General features: G+C 47.4%; 1 protein-coding gene across 11 annotated transcripts in view; it reads left to right on the plus strand.

Moving 5' to 3' along the window:
• Window positions 1-23,628, plus strand: part of PPP1R12B (protein phosphatase 1 regulatory subunit 12B) — a 172,550-nt gene that overhangs the window by 22,228 nt on the left and 126,694 nt on the right. For all 11 annotated transcript variants that reach the window (XR_014817114.1, XR_014817115.1, XR_014817112.1 and 8 more), the window contains 2 exon segments: window positions 18,484-18,614; window positions 22,959-23,077. Coding sequence is in view for 5 of the 11 variants with exons in the window: in NM_001444348.1 (NP_001431277.1) it covers window positions 18,484-18,614; window positions 22,959-23,077 (250 nt within the window). In the remaining 6 variants the exon portion in view is untranslated.

The following is a 23,628-nucleotide window of genomic DNA, read 5'->3' on the forward strand; positions in this document are numbered from 1 at the left end:
AGCTGGTTAATAATAATATTTGATATTATATTAGAATATTACTACTCTTAATTATATAGAATATTATATAAATATATAATCATTACTTATATAATTACTATTATATATGTTATGCTAAGTTAGGTATATTAATTAGAAATACTAGTGTAAATATCTAGTATTTAGTCTGATAAACATCATTACAATTACTCCTACCACTGCCTCCATTACTGTTGTGAGTATTTCTGCTATTTCACAGATTAGGTAGAAAACAGAGAAATCAGATGAGAATTCTTGAACTTTCCATTCCCAGCCCCCTCGCCTTTGTCTCCAGTACTCTGTCTCTTCCCTCTGACTGCAGTGGCCAAGACATGCTTCCTCTAAGGGGAACCCTTCCATCCTTGTTCTGGAGTTTTCTCCACCACCAAACACATTCAGTCTTTCCTCCCCATTTTCCTTTTATTTGAACCCTTCCAAATGTCATAACCACGCTCACCTCTTCCACTTTACAGCAACACCCCAGCCCTCCCTGGCCTCAGTGCTCGCCCTGCCTCTTCCTGTCTTAGCCATGCTCCCCACCCTTCCCTCTCCTCCCGTTCCTGTCTTGACTCTGCCTCCTTGCTGCCCTGAATGCCAACGTCTCCGTTCTGCAGTTCCCTTGACAGTAGCATCAGCCACTCTCCTCCTCCCTTTTGGAAGCCCTTGGATGCTGTTCCTTCCATGGTAAATGTCTCTCTTTCTTCTTTGGCTGCACCTTGCTTGCTTGCACCGCCTTTTCTGCATGGTCTTTTTTGTCTTTTTAGGGCTGCACCCATGGCATATATGGAAGTTCCCAGGCTAGGGATTGAATTAGAGCCACAGCGCTAGCCTACACCACAGCCCTGGCAATGTGGGATCCGAGCCACACCTACGACCTACACTGCAGCTCACGGCAACACTGGATCCTCAATCCTAAGATCAGGGATCAAACCTGCATCCTCTTGGATACATTGGCCTGCTGAGCCACAGCAGGAACTACCTGCATGGTCTTTATTTGTTTGCTTTTTATGGCCTCCCCCGGGGCTTATGGAGGTTCCCAGGCTGGGGGTGCTTCAGCTGCAGGTCTACACCACAGCCATAGCAATTCAGAATCTGAGCCACATCTGCGACCAATACCACAGCTCATGGCAATGCTGGATCCTTAACCCACTGAGCAAGGCCAGGGATCAAACCCGAAACCTCATGGTTACTAGTCAGATTCATTTCTGCTGCACCACAACAGGAACTCCATCCTTGCATGGTCTTTATTTTATTTTATTTTATATTATTTTCAGGGATGCACACGCGGCACGTGGAGGCTCCCAGGCTAGGGGTCTCATTGGATCTACAGCTGCCAGCCTACGCCATAGCCACAACACCACCAGATCCGAGCTGCATCTGTGACCTACCCCACAGCTCACAACAATGCCAGATCCTTAACCCTCTGAGCAAGGCCAGGGACCAAACCCGCAACCTCATAGTTCCTAGTTGGATTTGTTTCTGCTATGCCATGACAAGAACTCCCTTGCATGGTCTTTAAAAGCTAGAATTTCTCAGGGCTTGGTGCCAGCTCTTCTTTTTACTCCACACTCTTCCCATCTCTTGTCCATATCTCCAGCTTCAAAAAACATTGGGTGCTGTCACCATTACTATCATTATGCACCAGCCTCTCTCTTCCTTAGAGGATATTTAAGAAGACCCATGGATTTATTTAAATAATGAATTTTTTTGTAAAATGAATGGCAGTATAATTTACCTAAATTTTATTATTCCACTGAAATTAATATGGCTCTTAAATACAATAAAACCCAATCCTGTTCATCAGCTTTATTGCAGTAATATATGATTGGAATTTAAAAAGTTGTTGATATGGGTCTACTAGAATTCTGTCATGAATTAGCAATCATCGGTGTCCAGATTCAGCAGTGTTTTTTTTTGTTTTTGTTTTTGTTTTTTGTTGTTTTTTTTTTGTTTTTGCTTTTGTTTTTTTTTTTTTGTCTTTTTGCTATTTCTTGGGCCACTCCCGCGGCATATGGAGGTTCCCAGGGTAGGGGTCGAATCAGAACTGTAGCCACCGGCCTACGCCAGAGCCACAGCAACGCTGGATCCGAGCCGCATCTGCAACCTACACCACAGCTCACGGCAACGCCAGATTGCTAACCCACTGAGCAAGGGCAGGGATCGAACCCGCAACCTCATGGTTCCTAGTCGGATTCGTTAACCACTGCACCACGACGGGAACTCCTCAGCAGTGTTTTGATGGTACATGAAGCCATTTCCAGGCATGAGAAAATGGTCATGATAATAATAGTAATAACAATGATAGTGACAAGAGTTCACCATAGCCCTAACAGAAACATCTTCTCTATGTTGAGTTTTCTGTTCCTTAAACTCAGCAGGTTCTCTTAGGATATGATCTCATGGCCTCAAAGAAGGAAAGAGACCTCTGGAGAAACTGGTAGTTCTCAGTGGGTGTAATTAATATTACACATACAGACGCTCTCATACACAGACACCCTCCCCACACACATATGCACATACACACAAACATGCAGCCACATGTACACATACCACGCAGACACACTCACGCACAGACACACACCAGAAAAAGCAAAAACGCAAAAACCAAGGACAAACCAATTGCAATGTCATTTCCACAAAGGCCAGCTCAGATTTTATAAACATGACATTTTAGATGCAAACTGTTACGTTTAGAACGGATGAGCAGTGAGGTCCTACTGTGCCACACAGGGAACTATATCCAGTCTCTCGGGTAGACCACGATGGGAGATGACATGAGAAAAGGAATGTATGTATGTGTATGACTGGGTCATTTTGCTGTACAGCAGAAGTTGGCACATTGTAAATCAACTGTACTTTAAATAGATAAATAATGTGACATTAACTTAGAAAATGAAAGGGTCCTGCCTGTGTTTTGTCATGTCATCAGACTGACCTTGGTGATGTGCAGCTGCCCTTCAGTAAAGGCTCACTGTTGAGTTACTTGGGTGTCCCTCCCCTCTAACCTGTTCTTCCCCAGCAGCGCTGGCCAGCTGCGATTTACCAGGCGCGAGGAAGCCACTGCCAGGGGCCCCCGTGTCTACACGCACAGCTTGCCCAGCGGAGGTCTCAGCACATGGGCAGGTCCCCTCTGCCCCAGGAGCAGCGAGGTGCCCCTGGGTTGCTCAGGTAACCGTGTTTAGCTGGGGGCCTGCCTAGCCCAGAGAACATCTCTTTCTCTGGAGCCTTGGTGACCTTTTGATTGGTGACATTTCCTTGTGGGCTTCAGAGCACTTTCAGAAAAGGGCTCTGTGTTACCTTCTTGCTCTTTGCCGTATGCACTGTTGTGTCCATCCTCTCCCCTGTCACCAGACACGGATGACTACGTGTAGATGGAGCTGGTGTGATCATCTCCCTGCAGACTGTGACATGCCTGTCCCAGCCAGCCACCCAGGACACACTCTGTTCTCACCGGATGTGCCTGGGGGTGACTATTAATATGGATGATTATATGACGATAGGGCACTAGAAATTGTTTTCATGCATAGTTATGATCATTGCTTGTGGTGTAACCAGGAGGTTTGATGCATTAGGCTGCATGCTCGTTGTGGTGTACCATTCGGCAAATGGATATTGAGTGCTTCTGAGTGTAGAGCTCTGCTCTAGGGCCGGGGGAGGGGAACACCAGTCCCCATCCCCGTATAAGTTCAGTCTGGTGGGGCAGTGGACAGTCCGAGTCAACTACAGTAACTGCAAAGCACCTGGAAGCGTGGGTGGCGCTAACTGCCGGGGAGGAGGTGTGGAGGACAGCAAAGCAGGCTTCAGAGAAGAAATGACGTGTGGACCAGGTCCCTGAGACCACGTAGGAGGTCTGAGAAGGGAAGACATTCCAGGCAGAAAGATGCGTGTGGGCGTGTGGAAGCTGGCCATGGTGGAGGCCTGTCATGGTGCTGGTGTCTAAAAGCCATAGCCAGGAGTTCCTGTCATGGTGCAGTGGTTAATGAATCTGACCAAGAACCGTGAGGTTTCGGGTTCGTTCCCTGGCCTTGTTCAGTGGGTTAAGGATCTGGTGTTGCCGTGAGCTGTGGTGTAGGTTGCAGACGTGGCTCAGATCCTGCATTGCTGTGGCTCTGGTGCAGGCTTGGCAGCTACAGCTCCAATTAGACCCCTAGCCTGGGAACCTCCATATGCCTCGGTGTGGCCCTAGAAAAGGCAAAAAAGACAAAAAATAAATAAATAAATAAATAAAAGCTATAGCCACATGTGTGAGCCATTAGGTCTTGCAATCCTGTTCTAGCTACTGCGCACCTTAGGTCATGTCCTTCTCAGGACCACACAATGAGCAAAGACTGTTGCTGGTCCCAGTTTGTTTGTTTGTTTATGCCTTTTTAGGGCTGCACCAGCGGCATATGGAGGTTCCCAGGCTAGGGGTTGAATCAGAGCTATAGCTGCCGGCCTACACCACAGCCACAGCAGTGCCAGATCTGAGCCATATCTGTGACCTGCACCACAGCTCATGGCAGCACCAGTTCCTTAACCCACTGAGCGAGGCCAGGGATCAAACCTGCGTCCTCATGGGTGCTAGTCAGGTCTGTTTCTGCTGAGCCACGATGGGAACTCCTTGTTCCCATTTTAAAGGTGAGGCAGCCCCAGGCAGAGAGAAGGAATGGCCTGGGACACCAGAACCACTGCATTTTACAGCTGGCATCTGAACTCAAACTTTCTGGCTAAGGCTAAGTCGGGTGTCAGCAAACTATGGACCACACGTGTCTAGCTCACTGCCTGGCTTTGTACAGCCTACAAGCTGAAATGGAGTTTGCACTTTTAATTATTTGCAAAAAACAGACAAACGATATTTTGTGACCTGTGAAACATATGGAATTTAAATTTCAGCATCCATAAAACATTCCTGGAACACAGCTGCACTCACTAGTGATGCCTGCGGCTGTTCCTGCTGCAGTTGAGCTGAGCGCTTGCTCGTGGGAGACTCGGTGGCCCACAAGCCTGGAACACCTACTGTCTGGCTCTTTACAGAGGAAGTTTGCTCATTGCCTGAATCACTGCACCTCGTAGTGTATCTTGTTTCAAAAATAACAGAGAACACATGTTCCCAGCAGTACTTGTGTTCATGTGCTCATCTTTGAAAACGTCTGTTTTCGGGTTTGTTACCTCACGTGTCCTCACATCAGCCCCTTGGTCGGAGGAAGGTTAAGTTTGATGCTCAGCTCAGAAACCTGCTCGTGGGAAGGTTGGCTGGACTGTGGACTGAGTTAGTCCTGTCGTTTGTATCGTGTCTTGTGACACCCCCATTCTGTTCTGATGTTGGCCCACTACCTCTGTGCTGGACATAGATTGTTGCGCTTGGGCTCAAGGCCACTCCAAGAAGGAGGCGGCTAGGATGAATTGAAAGAGCAGGGGTGCACCCTCTCCCTGGATCCCGGCCCCGCTGCAGCAGTGGCTGAAGCTCTCAGGCCTGTGAGGCCCGAGAAGTGCTGCAGGGTCTTGGGTTTGCTCACAGATGGGTCAGCACTTGCCATCAGAGGCAACGGGCAATTCTCCTGTTTGTCTCCATCAAGTTTCTAAGATTGAGATTGATGCTTTTAGGAAAAAAAAGTTATTTGGATTTCTAAAGTCTTAACCATTAGCACTTTCTCTTTTTTCTTTTCACTGCCACACCTGTGGCTTATGGAAATTCCTGGGCTGGGGTCAAATCGGAGTTGCAGCTGCTGGCCTACACTGCACCTTGCAGCAATGCTGGATCCTTCACCCACTGAGCGAGGCCAGGGATTGAACCCACATCCTCACAGACACTGTGTTGGGTTCTTAACCTGTTGAACCACAAGGGGAATTCCAGCACCTTTTCTTTGAACCCCAATAGTGAATTTAAATTATCAGCAAAAGTGATTACCCTTAAAAAACTAAAAACAGAAGCTATCATATGAGTGATCATCCCCATTCTTGGTCATATATCAGGAAAAGATGAAAACTCAAGTTTGAAAAGCTCCCTGCACCCCAATGTTCATTGCAGAACTATTTACAATAGGCAAGACATGGAAACAGGAGTTCCCGTCATGGCCCAGTGGTTAACGAATCCGACTAGGAACCATGAGGTTTCGGGTTCGATCCCTGCCCTTACTCAGTGGGTTAACGATCCGGCGTTGCTGTGAGCTGTGGTGTAGATCCAGACGTGGCTCAGATCCCACGTTGCTGTAGCTCTGGCGTAGGCTGGCAGCTCAGCTCCAATTACACCCCTAGCCTGGGAACCTCCATATGCCAAGAAATGGCAAAAAAGACAAAAAAAGCGGCCCAAGAAATGGCAAAAAAGACAAAAAAAAAAAAAAAAAAAAAAGACATGGAAACAGCCTAAATGTCCATCGATAGATGAATGGATAAAGAAGATGTGGTACATATATACAATGGAATATTACTCATCTGTGAAAAAGAATGAAATAGTGCCATTTGCAGCAACATGCATGGACACTTATACTAAGTAAAGTTAATCAGGAAAAGAAAGACAACTGTATGATATCACATATGTGGAATATAAAAAATGATAAAAATGAACTTCTTTACAAAACAGAAATAGAGAAAACAAACTATGGTTACCAAAATGGAAAGCAGAGGGAGGGATAAATTAGGAGTTTGGGATTGGAAGATACACACTATTGTATATAAAATAGATAAACTACAAGAATCTACTGTTTAGCACAGGGAACTATACTCCATATCTTATTAATAACCTATAATGGAAAACAATCTGAAAAAGAATATCTATCTATCTATCTATATATGTATCTGAGTCACTTTGCTGTATACCTGAAACTAGCACATTATAAACAACTACTTCAGCTTTTAAAAATGCAGTACTCCTAATCAGAACAACAGCAAAGATTGATTATATCCCACTTTGGTCTGTTAAGGCCCAGCAGAAGTAAGATGCTATCTTAAGAGAGGTCAGTGATGTTCTGCTCATCACCAGCATTTTCATGGCCGCCAGCAGTGCTAAGGTCAGAACAAGTAGGAAAGCATCTCTCTGTGTTGGGGTCAGACACTGGAAGCGCCAGGCTGACACGTGCATGTGCTGGTCAGGACTCCACGAGCGAAGCACGTGGGACATGTGTTTCCCCCATGCGCAGAAAAAGAAAAATGAGACTGTGAACCAGCATTGAACCCGAGTGAATGTTGGGTGTGGGAAAGAGCCGGGGGCGTTACTGTGAGTGTTGGGTGGCCGAGTCAGTGAAGGGATGGAGCCAGTCCAGCGAATGTTAGTGGTGTCTGCAGGCCTTGCGACTGTGTGGGTGCTTACTATGTAGTTCCTTCAGCTTCTGTGTGTTTGAATATTTCCATGGTAGACCCTTTCGGGAAGTGGTCAGGCTAGGGCAGGGCACAGTAGGGGTGGGGGGTTCGGGGTTGCATGCTCTGCCCCAGCCACTCATTACTGTGGGTGGGTCTGGCCCCAGTGTTGCTACATAGTCTGACTTTTAAAAACCTCTTTAATTTTTTTTTTTTTTTTTGCCTTTTAGGGCCGCACAACCGGCATATGGAGGTTCCCAGGCTAGGGGTCGAATTGGAGCTACAGCTGCTGGCCTATACCACAGCCACAGCAATGCCAGCTCCGAGCTGCATCTGCGACCTACACCACAGCTCATGGCAACGCTGGATCCTTAACCCACTGAACAAGGCCGGGGATCGAACCTGCAGCCTCATGGTTCCTAGTCAGATTCATTTCCTCTGCGCCACGACAGGAACTCCAAGGCTCTTTCAAATTTTTCGTGTTGAAACATCTTCATTTTATAACGCTGCATGGGCCAAATTGCTTTAAAGTTACCAACTACTTTACCATCCCAAAGGTGTAAACTTCAGAAAAGAAATGGGAGGTGTTCTGTGAGCTGTAAGGTCACCACTGTTGTCACCAAAAGTGACCTTAGAGAGACTCAGCTGCAGCTGAGACCTGCTGGTGGCCTCAGTTGCCCTGTGCTGAGGGCTGCTGCGCAGCAGTGCTTTACCTGGGTGTTGCCCTGGGCAGTCACTTGAGGGGGGTTTTGTAGCACAAGGCAGCAGGTAGGACATGCTGGCCCACTGCTCACACGTCTGTCACCAGCCTTAAGAGTGGTCACAGAGAGGACTGCTCAGAATCCTTGCTTGGCTCAGTGCTGTCCCAGCCCTCGGGGCCCTAAGCTCCTGAGAACCTCTCTGTCATCCTTTTTCACCTTTAACTTCTTACCAGCTACCCTGTCCCTTCTGCTTCAGGAGCACCCCTCAGACCATCCTTCCCCGTGTCCTCACTGCCAGTATGTCCCCTCAGGACCGCATCCTCTCTGGCCTCAGGGGTACTTTCCCCAGTATGGCAAACTTTTCCTGTGGGAGGTCAGGCTTCCTACCTTCACGCAGTCCTTGATCTGCAGTGGTGACAGGGCCCTCCCTGCTGCCCTCAGGAGAGGGTGAAAGCCTTTTTCGTGGGGTGGGGGGACCCTCATTGCTGCCAGTCTTCCCTGCCAGCCTGTCCTCCTGCACCCCATTAGCCTGCAGGGTGCAGCTCCGCTCCTTGGGGGCAGATGAAGCCCTGGTCGAATTTTCACATGTGCCCCATGCCTGTCCGAGTACAGACATGCCAGACTTCTCACTGATCCAAAAAACTACTTTTTTCTCCCCTCTAGACCTTTGTACATCCTGTTCCATTTCTCCAGATTCTCTTTATCCCTGCTTTTTCAACTGGCAGCTCCTTCTTCTTTATAACTCAGTTAAATACAACCCTGGAGTTCCCGTTGTGGCTCAGCAGGTTAAGAAGCTGACATAGTCTCTGTGAGTTAAGGATCAGGTGTTGCTTTGGCTGTGGTGTAGGCTGGCAGTTGCAGCTCCGATTTGATCCTTATCCTGGGAACTTCCATATGCTGCAGGTGCAGCTGCAGGTACCTTCTGGGAGGTATGCCCTGTCACCTCCATAGTTAGTGACCTTTTTTTTTTTTTTTTTTTTTTTTTTGGTCTTTTTAGGGCCGCACACCCAGCATATGGAGGTTCCCAGGCTAGGGGGGTCTAATCAGAGCTGTAGTCACCGGCCTACGGCCACAGCCATAACAACACCAGATCTGAGCTGCATCTGCAACCTAGACCACAGCTCATGGAAACGCCGGATCCTTACCCACTGAGCGAAGCCAGGGATCAAACCTGCAACCTCACGGCTCCCAGTCGGATTCGTTTCCTCTGCACCAAGATGGGAACTCCTAGTGACTTTTTACTCTGTGCTGTAACACTGTTCTTATCTCTTATTTTGTATTAGAGTATGATTCCTGTTGCATGTTTCATTTAGGTGACTTTTTTCTACTAGTAAATGGAAAGTCTTACTCATTCTTGATTCCTGCCTCTCTCCCTAAGGACAGTGTCTGGCACAGTATAGACCTCAGTCAGTGTTTGTTACATGGATAAATGAGAAGTGAGTTACGTTCAAGGAACACATCACTAGATAGATTCTTACTGCAGTCACACCTGCAGTATATGGAAGTTCCCAGGCTGGGGGTCGAATCAGAGCTGCAGCTTCTGCCTACACCACAGCCACAGCAACCCCAGATTGTTAGCCCACTAAGTGAGGCCAGGGATCGAACCCACATCCTCACAGAGACAATATCAGGTCCTTAACGCACTGAGCCACAACAGGTACTCCGACCTAGACACATTCTTAACCTTTTACTTGGTGGTATGAGTAAGTGTCAGACCTGGAACTTAAATCTGTCTTCTCGGATTCTTTACTTGTCCTCACAGTAGACTTGATGGACCCTCTACCGCCAGTGACCCTATTCTGGTAAAAGCTGGTCTACAGCCTCCTTTGGGAGCTGTTCTTTTGGCCTGACGCCTTCTCCCCCTTTCCTCTGATACTACCTCCAATTTACTTGCTTCTCTTACTCTTAGAACCTGACTGTTGTGGTTTGTTGGCATCTGTTGGAACTTACATAGAGTTTATCCTGTGTTTGTGTTTAAGTATGTAGTGTTTGCACTTTCTTGTGCTAACTCTTAGAGGCTAAACAAGGATAATAACACAACGATAGTCCTAGTGGCAGCAAACAGATGGTGTTTAGCCGTATACTGGGCACTAAGTGTTTTTTTTTTTGTTTGTTTGTTTTTGTTTTTTTTTCTTTTTGCCATTTCTTGGGCCGCTCCCGTGGCATATGGAGGTTCCCAGGCTAGGGGTCTAATCGGAGCTGTAGCTGCCAGCCTACGCCAGAGCCACAGCAACACGGGATCCGAGCCACATCTGCGACCTACACCACAGCTCACGGCAACGCCAGATAGTTAACCCACTGAGCAAGGCCAGGGATCAAACCCGCAACCTCATGGTTCCTAGTCAGATTCGTTAACCACTGAGCCATGGCGGGAACTCCGAGCACTAAGTGTTTTTATGTGCCTGAGCTCCTTTGTCACCTGTGGCTTAGGTACCATGATGGCTGGTAATTCTACAGAAAAGGGAGTGGATGCCCAGAACCCAGAGCTGTGCTTGGTAGTCCTGGGGGTGGGCCCAGGGCCCAGGCAGCTTGTCCCACAGTCTGCACCCCGTCACCCTGCCGGGGAGGCTTGTCCACACTCCGCACCCGCATCCTGACCAGGAGTCTTGTCCACCGTCTGCGCCCGCACCCTGACCAGGAGAGTTGTGCCTTTACCCTGTCAGCCCCTGCTCAGTCAAGGACTCTGCACGTGGGGAGGCAGGACAGTGACAGGGACCATGTGTTAGGAGCTTTGCCTGAGCCGAACTCTTGATGAGGTATGCCTGAACGAGAACAACTTGTTTATTGTCTTAGGGGTGAAATTTGCTGTACTGGTTTACTCTTTCTGAGAATCTGATCTTGCTGCAGTTTCTCCGTCGCCTTTCCTCCTTCCCCAGCTTCTCTTTCTGAGGCTCTCCGGACAACTGTGAGGTGCTGTCCGCACCGTTGCTTTCAAACTGCACTCCTGCTGCTGATGAAACGCTCATTTCTGGGCACGGAGCGATCTGGAGGGTGGTAGAGAAATCCCGCTCCCTGGCGTGGCAGTTTACTCTCCACACCAGTCGGCTGCAGAGTAGGCCTCAGGGGGCTGAGGTTAGGACAGGTAGCCACGGTATGAGGGAGGTTTCCAATCTAGACTCCGGCTGATCAACAGCATGGTATCCAAAGCCCTTTAATGGGATCTTTGTGTTTTGCACTTAGTCTAGTTAGGAGTGACCAACTCACATCAACCAATTGGCCACATTCCTCATGAAATTATTGGAGAGCTAGACTAATATCAGTTTACCCTATGGATGCTAAAGCAAAGTTTTTTATTTTATTTTGTTTTTGTTTTTTGTCTTTTTGCCTTTTGTAGGGCCACTCCCTCGACATATGGAGGTTCCCAGGCTAGGGATCTAATTGGAGCTGTAGCTGCCGGCCTACACCACAGCCACAGCAACACAGGGTCTGAGCCACGTCTGCAACCTACACCACAGCTCAAGGCAACGCCAGATCCTTAACCCACTGAGTAAGGCCAGGGGTCGAACCTGCAACCTCATGGTTCCTAGTCGGATTCGTTAACCACTGAGCCACGACGGGAACTCCAGCAAAGTTATTTTTAAGAAGATAGTATCAGGTGTTAAAAATGTTCCATGGCCCAAGGGGTATCTTGGACTGTGAATGGTGTTTTGGATACCTCTAAATTGGTAGGTAGAAAACAGGTGGTTCTACAACTGAATATGTGACTTTAAATAATTCCTTTCAAGTTTCTGGGCCTAGTTGTTGCATCTGTAAAATGGGAAGTCCCCCTGCTTGCCGCTCCAGCTGCCACATTCTTTCCTTCTCCTACAGCTTCGTTAGTGTGCTTTTCCCAGGGCCCCTCTTTAGGTCAGATGTGTCAATCATTACTGGGTATGCCTCAGCCCTTACTGCAGAATTTGGAAGAGGAGACCCTCATAAGGGCTTTCTTAGTTCTCTACAAATGTGAGGCTGACTCATCAAGTACACTCTTTAGATCTGAGAGAAACTCATGCTGGGGATTTACCGCAATCATTAGGCCTTACTTATTCTTCTGCAGTATTAGGATTATCAACAAGTGACAGAGTAGAGATTTGGAGATTGGAACTATGTAACTTGAATTGGAGAATAAGCATAGGCTTTGAGAAGATGCAGCTTTTTTTCTGGTCCCTTTCTTCATTTTCTTTCCTCTTGACTTTTCTAAAACCTGACTTAATGACAAGAGTTAGATCAGATGTACACAGTGTTTATAGTACAGAAGTTGCCAAGGTAATAATTGTTAAGACTGTTGAGTGGGCTTGTCTTCATTAAGTGCATGGGGAAGGTTGGGGAGTGTTATTTGAAGGTGAGGGTTTAAGGCACTTGGAGGAGGTCATATTAGGACCCAGAATAAGCAAAGTTTTGAAATCTAAATACCGTCGACCCGTAGGCGGTATGATACTTGCTCATAAATGAAGGAAGATTTCTCTGATTCCAAATTATACACATTTACAGTCTTGGGGGTAATACGCTAGTTTATTGAGAGCAAGATCTTAGTCAGTGTGACACTCCATGGAAAGTTCTTCAGTTCTACTGTCTGTCTTGGCTCCTTCCCCTGAAAGGCTGTAGGTCTGTGTCCAGAGCCGGCCTGACCACTGAGTACATTATCAGATATAGCTCCGACCCTCTGGAAGCCAAACTGTGCCGTGGGGCTGTGAGGCTTTGATGCAGGGCTGGCAGCGGCTGGAGTCACCTGTCGTGCTGGAGCCGGCAGGCTGCTGGCATGTTTCTTCCTGAAACAGTGGTCACACGGCATCACAGTCGGGATGGAAGGTCTGACTCAAGCGCAGGCCCAGGGCTCTGATCTACAGCATGTTAACGCCCTTTCATCATGCTGGTCTGCTGCCGGTCGAGGTTTCCCAGTGTACTGACTCCTTTATCACCTGGAATTTACTGGTATAAATCCCTGTCTTGTGACGAGGCTGCCTTCTTGGAACAAGGGGACTTTGGCTTGGTGATGTTGTCATTCCGTGCTGCCCCTGAGCTTCAGCTCAGTCCTCAGCCAGAAACCCTTCAGCAGCATACCTAGGGCGAGAACACGGGCCGGTCTTTCAGGGCATTGGCTCTTTGGCTGAAGATTGAGTTAAAAACCTTCTGTTAAATGTAGTTGTAGCCTAAGAAGTGGTACCGTTAATTTTCTGACCACTTTTCATCCAGCAAAGAGGAGGGGACTCCTGCTGTGAGTTTGTTAGTACCGAGGAGTAAGGATGGGCAGACCTGCTAGGTTCTGACTTCCTACTCTGTGCCAGTTGGATTTGTCTCCTGCACCTTCTGTGACAAAGCACCATAAACTTGGTGGCATAAAACAGCAGAAATCTCTTATCACACAGCTCTGGAGATGAGAAGTCTGAAGCCATGGTGCTGAGCGGGAAAGCTGTTCTTTGCCTCATCCAGCTCCTGGTGACTGCCGTCTTCCCTGTGGCCGCCTCAGTTGGGCCTCTGCCTCCTCTTCTCTCTTTTCAGTCTCCCCCTCCCTGCCTGCCTGTCTCTTTTAGGGACACTTGTCATTGATACAAGTTTGGGAGCATAGAGGACAAACAGTGAAAGGTCAGAATGGGGATGTGTGCCCGACATCACCATCTCCCAGCCCTGTGTCAGCTTGACTTGTTGAGATCAAGACGGGGGGCGGTGGGGGGGGGGCGAAAGATCCAAATGAGGAGGTATCACCTGTGCTGGATCAGACTCGGCTCTGTGGGGGACACCATCCTGGGCCAGGGCAGGTGGTCTCGGCAGTGTTCTGAGACACAGCAGCAAGGTAGTGCTGGGAGCAGCAGCACTTGGTGGCGGTGACAGTCACAGGCTATTTTGGGAACGGTTGAGGCTTTGTTTTGTAAGGCCTCCTCTGCATGCCCAGATTTAGCTCTGGCACTGATGAGCCGTCAGCTGCCTTTGCTTTGTATTAGGTGCAGTAGCGAGATCATAGTGCTCAATCCCATTTTATTGGCAAAATCAAGGACTTTCCCTTGGAGGTAGCTTGTCATTGCCGGGGAAATGTGACGTGCTGATTTTAGGAAGCTTTAGATTATTATCTGGCATTTTTTCTAATAGCTCTCTGGACTAAGAAATCAATAATTCTCGTTTCTTAAGGAGCTTAGAGCAAGTTGTTACTTGAGTAATATTCCATGTGTCTTTGGGGAAACAAAATAGAAAGAAATGGACATAAGCCGAGACAGAAGGAATAGGATTAAATGCAAAGAAGCATTTCCCCCTGCTATCCCGAGTGACATCAGAAACCTACTAGCCTTCTTTGCTTGCTGGAGAGAAGGAAACGGCATCTCTGGAAGACCCAGTACTGCCTGTGCAGGGGCGCGGCCACACCACTCTGTGGGTGGCGAGGCTGCTCCTCTGCGCGATGCGGCCCGAGGGAGTCAGCGGCACAGCTGCTGCCCGGCGGGCGGAAGGGCATCTAAATTTAGTCATTACTGAGTTGAGAGGCTTTTCAGGGACTTGCGTCTCTCCTCCATGGCTTTAGTCCTGTTCCTTCTGGAGGAAAAAGCCAAAGAAGAGAAAACGGTCACTCCTGGATGGTGCATGAGTGTGCCCTGCTGCCTTGTCAGTGGGGCTGCCAGGGACGGCGTGCACACCCCTGTGTTCACCCACCCTCCAACTCAGCAACCTGCAGAGTCCTGGATGTCAGAGAGGGAATCTTCCCCAGTCAGACTTCACAGACAAGCTCAGAGCCTTACTAGTTCAAGGACATTTTAACCAAGCTGCCTTCCTCCCAGAAGGTGCTGGAGCTGGGAGGCAGTGGTCAGTGAGGAGAGAGCAGAGTTTACGCTTTTTCCTGGGGAAGTTGTGGCCCTTTGTTAAACCACAGTCTTAACAGCAGCGGCAGGGTTTACCTCCTTGAATCCCCACAAAGTCCTGCTCAGATGAATGCCCGGGGCTCAGTCTGCCCTCGCTCAGGCCTGCACGCACTGGCAGGGCTGCTGCTGAGCTCGGGTCTGCCCACCTCCAGAGCTGGAGCTCCTCAGCACTGCTGTCCTGTGCTTTGTGGAGGGCGTGGGGGCTCATCCCACACCTGTCCTGCCTTGTCTTCTCTGACGGCTTTGGAGATGGGTGCTCTGAAATCACAGTGCCGATTAGGCCAGCTTTTGTTGTTTTGTCTCACATCCTCACGTTGTCATTCTTATAAAATCTATATCAAGGGAGTTCCCGCCATGGTGCACTGGTGCACTGAGTTAGAAGGAGGAGTTGGGGTCACTGTGGAGGTGTGACTTTGATCCCCAGCCAGGCGCAGTGGGTTAAAGGATCTGGCCTTCCTGCAGCTGTGGCTTAGAGTTGCAACTGTGGCTCAGATTCAGTCCCTGGCCCCAGAACTTCCATATGCCACAGGCGTGGCCATAAAAATAAAAAAATATATACTATATCCAGGATTCGAGACTTATAGATAGAAATGATCATGAACCTGAAAAGGAAGAGAACTAAAGTTATGATGGGGTCAAGGAGATCAAGAAAAGGAAGGGAGAGAAATATGAGGGAAGGAAGGAGAAAAGATAGGGTTTCTTCTGTTTGGTACCTGGACTAGCTGGGCTCATTTGAGCCTCTGGACTTTGGCTGTTGTCATCTTCAAAGGGCAGAGAATGATCTTGCAAACATTGGCTTCCAAAATTCTGCCTGGCAGTGGTGTGCCATTGGCTAAGTGTTCAGGCTGTTCTTCTTTGAGAGCCAAAGACATTTTGCAGTCAAGCAAGAAGCACTTGGCCCAGCCACTTACCACAAGTTAAGACAGCACATTTGACCTTGACATAGGAATTCATCATCACTTTCTTCTCCTTGGACTGAAGTGCTTTTTTGAAGAAGTACCCCTTCCATCCTTTCCTTTAAACACTTAAAGTTTTTGTTTTTGTTCTTTTATTTTGAACTTGCATCTGCAGCATACGGAAGTTCCCAGGCCAGGGGTCAAATTGGAGCTGCAGCCACCAGCCTACACCACAGCTCACAGCAACACTGGATCCGAGCTATATCTGCGACCTACGTCACAGCTTGTGGCAACGCTGGATCCTTAACCCACTGAGCTGAGCAAGGCCAGGGATCAAACCCGAATCCTCATGAATACTAGTCGGATTCTTAACCTGCTGATCCAACAATGGATTTAAAGTCTTTTTTTTTTTTTTTTTGTCTTTTTGCCATTTCTTGGGCCGCTCCTGCGGCATATGGAGGTTCCCAGGCTAGGGGTCTAATCGGAGCTGTAGCTGCCAGCCTACACCAGAGCCACGGCAACGAGGGATCCGAGCCACATCTGCGACCTACACCACAGCTCACGGCAATGCCGGATCGTTAACCCACTGAGCAAGGGCAGGGACCGAACCCGCAACCTCATGGTTCCTAGTCGGATTCGTTAACCACTGCACCACGACGGAAACTCCTGGATTTAAAGTCTTTATTAACAGTTTTTAGTTAGGTCCTCTTCAGGGGCTTGGCTAAATCATGCCCTATAGGATTGCAGACTGACAGACATGCACTATATTAGGAATTTAGTGATAGTCATAATTATGAAATAGTTTATAATATTCTGAATAGGAATGAATATTTTACGTGATAAAGAAGTTTAAATGGGGAAAGCTTGGAAGTTCCCACTGTGGCGCAGCAGAAATGAATCCGACTAGTATCCATGAGGACACAGGTTTGATCCCTGGCCCTGTTCAGTGGGTCAGCGATCTGGTTTTGCCCCGAGCTGTGGTGTAGGTCGCAGAAGCAGCTCGGATCCTGTGTTGCTGTGGCTGTGGTATAGGCCGGAAGCTGTAGCTTCAATTTAACCCCTAACCTGGGAACTTCTATTTACAGTGGATGCAGCCCTAAAAAGCAAAAAAAAAAAAAGGGGGGGGGGGAACACTTGTAAAAGTTGATAAACCTAAGAAAACATCATAGAGGAAATGTATGTGGGGCCGGCCGCCTGTTGCACTGAGTCATGCAGATCTTCCAGGTGCTAGTACATGTCAGGATACAATGTCGAAAAATCACATTTACTGATAATCCCATTGATCACATCAGAAAACTGAGTATTCGGAAGCCGTAAAGCTCATGGTAGCCATCAAGCTCATTTAGGAAACAAATTTTGTTTCCCAAAATTCTGATTATACTTGGATGGTCACATTTTATCATTGGCAACAAATACTAGTTTTCTTTCTCTGAGGTGACAGGCTTACCTTGTTCATGTTTGGGTCTTAACCAGTCATAATTTAGCTGCCAGTTCTTTTGAGTAAAAATAGCATTCCATGCAAAAAACTTCTCATTCATCTCGCCACTCAGATGCACTGGTGCTTTCTGCTTTGAGACACTGGCTGTGCTTTGGTATGCGAAGTGCTTTTGTGTGTGCCTGCTGTTTCATCATACAGGTTACTCAGAAGGGATTGAGGTTCAATACAACAAATAAGGTTTACAGCTTCATCAAGGTCACTCTGCAGTGCAACTGGCCTTTTTGGTTGTCGTATCACCTGCAAGTCCATGGCTGGCAGAGCTCAGTGGGTGCCGGCACCCCTGGGGACTCCCTGGAGCCTGGGGGTTAGCCCGCCCTGGCTTTGCATCGTCAGTGCAGACCTCAACGCGGTGAGAACTTACTGTTGTTACAAAAATCACTTGGACCCAGATAAGTTTCCCAGCTAAAGTTTTAACTTTTGGAAAGGAAGGGATTAAGAGACAAGTTTTAAAAAGAGGAATCGCCTTTGTTTCTGATTTCTGAGTTATGGGATTGTTTGGGAACCACCTGAGCCTTGACAACGGTGACCTTTATAGGGCAGGCATCCTTTTTACCCTGTGGATAAGTTAAGGATGGCCTTTTGGCCTTTGCAGCCCTTCACGTCTGTCTTCAGCTGTTTCTTGTCAGCTTACCATGGGCCTAAAGCCTTTACTTAGAAAGCCCCTCTCCTTTATCCGAATTGTTGCTATGAGCTGGGCAGCTAAGGGCCCTAACCATCCACTACCTCAAACATGCTTGGCCGTGTTGTCTGAAGCTATTCAGGAGAGTCATGGAAAAAGAAGACACTTCTGTTTTGAAGGGTCACTGCTTCCTTTCGTGCCAAAGCAGGGATTGTGTGGCAACCCTAGAACCTTAAACTGCATCTTCCCACAGAGAAAGTTGCCTTAGATCCCATGTGACTATTTTCCCTTAAAATTCATAGGCAAATTTGTGGTTGCTAACATTCCTTCTTTTTTATAATAGAGTGATGAGACTGCTAACCCACTTCTAGTGCTTTAGAAACCAGAAGTTTCCTCCTGTAATTCTAGCAGTACTGTAAATAAGATTAAATATCACGATACCCGTTTCACAGCTGAGATTTGAGGCATGGAGAGAATCCAGGGGCTTGTAGGAGGTCACCAAACTGAGAAGTTACACCCTGGACACTTCATCATGTGCAGGAGTTAGAAATTACCTATCTATCGCTAGGGCGGTGTGTGGTCTGTGCCTGACAGTGTCTGGCGCATAGTAGGACTCAGCAAATGCTTGTTGAGTAAATGGATGGACTTTTCTTTTCAGGCTTGTATTGATGAAAATCTGGACATGGTGAAGTTTCTGGTGGAGAACAGAGCCAACGTAAACCAGCAGGACAACGAGGGCTGGACACCCCTTCATGCAGCGGCTTCCTGTGGCTACCTCAACATAGCAGAGTGAGTCTGGGCGCCTGTGGCCTATTTGTTGCCTCATTTGCCTTGTGGGCTTGAGCATTTGAATTTCATAGATGGTTATAACCTCTCTTTACTGTAAATTCTAAAAGTGGAAAGGTGAATTGTTTTTAAGGGATAATTGATACTGCTAAATGTATAGTTTTTTTGGTTGAAATTTTCTGTTTGCTCCTATTTTCAGGTAATTCATTTTTGTTGGGGTGTGCAGAGGTGTCTTGTCTGTTGCTCTGTCTGGGTTCTCTTTGAGTGGCTGTAGCTGGACACGTGGGCAGGCCTGGAGAATTTTTCTGGGTCTCTTTGTAAACCTGTTTTATTGTTTTAGAAAAAAAGCAGTGCCTAGTGCAAACAGCGGTGGAGAATGCCTGGCAGACTGATCACAGAGCGTGTGTGGGTGACACCAGAAGAGTGAGCCAGGCGAAAGGGCGGGGGCACTGCTCCGCTGCTAGGCGCCCTCCCTGCGCAGGGAACCCCAGCACATAGTGACGGGGGAGGAGGTACTGGGTAATGTCTGCTGAATGAGAGAGTGGTCTGGGAAGAGACTTGGGCACTTGAAACGGCTCTAAAATGAGGCAGTTGAGTATATTCTAGATGAGGTCAATTTAGATTGCTAAGGTCAATTCTCTAAATAAAATCATGATATTCTGTGGGCCTTTGAAAAATCCGACTGCTCGTCATTAGGCTCCATCCCATTTCTCCTCTTAAGCAAACAGCAGGCAGACTTAACACTGGCAGCTCTGCAGCGGCCTGGGGACAGCCTCCCTTGGAATCCGTTTTGCTGGGTATCCTGGCAAGGAGTCGAACAACTGCCGACTGCTGGGTCAGAGGCAGAGCAGCGTTAGTTAGGCAGCAGCACCACTGTCTGGGCAGCTCGTCTAAAGGGCCGGCGGCCAGACTGCCTGTGGCCTGCGGGAGTGAGCATGCAGTTTGCTTCAGTCTTGGCTCCGTTCAGATTCAGTGGTCAGCCCCCTCCCCTCCTTGGGCTGCCCGCTTCCCAGGGTTTCAGGGGGAGGCTCTGACTCTCAGCCCCATCCATGAATCCAACACTTGATGGCCTAAGAGTTAGGGTTTAGGAACGTATCTAAGAGACTTTTGAAGAACATGTTAGTTCATCGTCATTGATGTTTGATTGATTGTGGTTTTGACCTCTACCAACTCTCATTACATCCAAGAATTTCACTTGTTCCCATTGGAAGGTAACAGGCAGAGCTCATGCTTAGAATTAGGATCACTTGTGTTGGTGTAATCCACAGAGTCTCTTTTTTCCCTCCTTCTGTGAAACTGAGGACAGAGAGTGATGTAAATGCTTCTCACAGTACTTTGTTTAATTCTTCTCTATGGATGAACACAGTTGCTTTGGAAATAAGTTCAAAATTTAACAGTCTCTTGCCCAAATAAATGTTACCTGGAATGAAATGAATTGGTGAGAGTTACTATGCCTCTAACAAATCATTACTAGTTAGACATAGGAAAGTCTGACCAGGAGACGTGACCCAGACCAGAACCCTGTATCTGTTGTCTGTCTGTCTGTCTGTATCTCTGTTTATCCATCTCCCTCCCTCCCTCCCACCCATGGCATGCAGAAGTTCTAGGCTGGGGATTGAACCACACCACAGCAGTGACGACACTGGATCCTTAACCCACTGAGCCACCAAGGAACTCCCAGAACCCCTTATCTTTCATTGTGTCTCATCATTAGACAGCCTTGACTTTGCTGTCATTATTTACTTATGTGTGGCCTGCTCCATCATCTTCTAGACAACTAAAGAACCCCCCTTGCTTATGTCACTCATTTTGGTTACCTTGCCTTGTGGCCTATGAACAGTGTTTGTTTGTTTTCAGATTTTTTTTTTTTTTTTTTTTTTGCTTTTTAGGGCTGCAGCTGTGGCATATGGAGGTTCCCAGGCTAGGAGTTGAACTGGAGCTGCATCTGTGACCTACACCACAGCTCACGGCAATGCCGGATCCTAACCCACTGAGTGAGGCCGGGGATCGAATCCGCATCTTCATGGATACTAGTTGGGTTCATTACTGCTGAGCCACAATGGGAACTCCTATTCTGAGTTTTTGATCACATTTCATTTTCTTTCTTCCTTCCTTTTAGGATAGACCTTATGTCCCTGAGGGGTAGGAAGAACACAGAGGCTTTATTTACTAAAGGACCGGTTTCCTGAGCTGATGGGTCTCTGAGCCTCAGGGTAACTTTAGGGACCCTCAGGAGTGGGTCTTACTTCATAGGTCAATATTTATTCTTGTTCAGGTAAAAAGCTAAAGAGCCCTCCGCCCCCGCCCCAGTGGTGTAGCAAGGCAGTCTTACTTAACAGCGATCTCTTTCTGACTCACGGCGAGCCAGATCACTTTCTAAAAGTGAGTCTTCTTGGTCAGAGGTCTAAAAACATTCAGAGAAGGAAAAGCAGGGGCCTGTATGCCCGGTTGCCGTTGTGCTGGATTCGTGAGGGGAGAATAGGTATTAGAGAAGAGCGGAGAAGATGTTTGATTTCTTTCAGGCAGTGGTGTGGATTGCCAGGAGAAAGTGTCAGATGGCCTGATGATAGTGAGGAAGACACAGCCCTTGTCCTTAAGTAGCATTGAGCCTGGTCAGGAAGCTGCGTCCCCCTCTGCCTGTGTCACCAGGAAGGTCCAGACTTAGTCCCGGGGAGGACGGAGCTAAAGGAGGGAGAGGGGAGATGGGGCTGGCAAGAACAGACAAAGCATTTTCAGTGGACCTTGAACGATAGGAAAAGTTTCTGGAAGGGAAGGGGGGCGGTTTTCCTCAGTTGGATGGAGTGAGTTGAGCTGTAGGAGAGCTGAGCGATTAGAATGCAGGGCAGTTCAGTCTAAAAAGCATGGATCCAGGGCTTACCAGGTGTATTACTGCACTTTTATTTTTCAAGGTTGAGGTTGTGAAGTTGAACATTCTTTGGCCAGAAGAGGAGAAATCAAAAGAGAGGAGCTTATAGTATGTGGGGGTACGGGGCAGCAGCTGGACAGGGGATTGTACTTACAGTGACAAGAACAGATGGACAGGGAACTGCACTTACAGTGAGGAGAACAGATGGACGGGGACTGTACTTACGGTGACGAGAGCAGCTGGACAGGGGACTGTACTTACGGTGACGAGAGCAGATGGAGCAGGCTGATCTCGGGGAGGGAGCCTGCCTCCCTTGGAGTCTATTAGCGAGAGACGGAGACAACTGAAACTTAAGCTGTGAAAGATGTGAAATAGATCTGTAAGTTAAAAACATTTATTGAGGCACTATTTATACCAGGTACTAGGCAATGAGAAATAGAAAAACGTGGTCTTAATTTAATCTTTGTCTATTCTTTCTCCTCTGCCAGCTTCTTGAATATAATGGCCCTGTAGTGGTTATCTTTTTAAGACCTTCTACAGTGTCTAAAACGTGGGTAGGGAACCAATAAATGCTTACTGAATTGTTGAATGGTAGGAGTCTAATTTAAATGGTTTTTCTTTCTCTAAATACTTCTGAATATTTGACAGAGCTCCAGAATAGTGGGAATTCTCAACAGCCCAAACGTAACTTGATTTAGTGCAAAGATGTACCCGACTTGAGTTTAGAAGATGGGGGCCATAACCCTGCTCTCTGCCATTAGTACTGTCCACACTGCCTGATCATCAACTTGTTTAAGACTCATTATGTAATTTCACATGAAAGTACTTTGAAAATCAGAAAGGATCTGTGTAAGATTTTTAAATTATCAGACATTCTTTAGCATCAAGTATGGTATTTCAATTTAGAATTAATTATTTAGAATTTAACTATTTCTTAAGTTAATTTGTTTCCTCTTAAAGTATAGTTTCCATGTAGATGGCTAGTTGAAGGGAGAGTTTTGTGGAGGCGTATTTAGGCAGATTCATGAAAATTTTAATTCATCCTCTTTTGTTCTCTTTTCATGCGCCAGTACTACTCAATACACTCTTCTGGCGGCATTGGCAAAGTTTCTGTGAGAATTCCTTTCTTAACATATGTTTTGGGGACTCCACTCTCAGTATTACAAGTGTAGAAAGTCCTTTTGGGAGCCTGGATCTGGCCCTCGGGAATGGTGGGTATGAGTCTTCCTTGTGGTATTGGAGGGTCTCTCTATCCTGGCAGGAGAGGGTTAGAGACCTGTGAAATCCCATTCATAGGCATTGTGCTTATCAAGAAATAGAGAAGCTTTTGTCCTAATTGTTGAAGGCTAACTGAGTGAGAAATTACCGGTGGTCCTCCTTTGGGACCACCGTAAAAACTCCAAAACAGAGGCCTTGCTCTGCCCAGAACCCCAAAGCTAGACTGGCAGAGATAATACTGATCCTGGATCTTGTCTGCACAGATATTTCATTAACCATGGAGCCAGTGTGGGTATTGTGAACAGTGAAGGTGAAGTTCCCTCTGACCTCGCAGAAGAGCCTGCCATGAAGGACCTACTTCTGGAGCAAGTGAAGAAGCAAGGTAAGCTCAGGGCCTGAGGGGCAAGGAGACCCTCTGACTTGGCCTCTGCTGCGAGGAGCTGTGCCTGCAGTTGTAGTCCTCGGTTACTCAGGCAGGAATAGGCCAGATGCCAAAAGGACAGTCCCCCCTTGGTTTTGCTGCGGGGGCTGTGTGCCCACTGTTGAGTTAGGTGACCTGACTGTCCCTTAATGATGCAGATTAGACCAGTGAGGAGCTCCATTGTCTCCTGTGTGTACAGGGGCCTGGACCTGGCTCCCGGCTGTCAGGTCTAAGGAAAGGTGGAGGCGAGAGGGCCATTTGAGTGTCGACCAGGTTCCCTTTATGACTCTGCATCTTTTCTCTTGTTGAGAGCTGAAAGCAGTGCTGGTAAAGGCATTTATTAAGCCTCTGAAATGGACTTTAATCACACCAGCCGTGAAAATTATTCCAGTAGTTTGTTATGGTCAGGAAGCTAACTTAGAAAAATAAACTCTCAAAATACTTATTTTATATTTTCAAAAGAATCTGTTTCAGAGAATAGGTCTGGATTCTCCTGCTGGATGTCTTTGGAT

The sequence above is a fragment of the Sus scrofa genome, chromosome 10 (genome assembly GCF_054392235.1).
Source record: "Sus scrofa isolate SSC_HxYL_T2T_F1_AM1 chromosome 10, Sscrofa_HxYL_maternal_Yorkshire_Landrace_v2.0, whole genome shotgun sequence".
In the NCBI taxonomy this organism is placed as follows: domain Eukaryota; kingdom Metazoa; phylum Chordata; class Mammalia; order Artiodactyla; family Suidae; genus Sus; species Sus scrofa.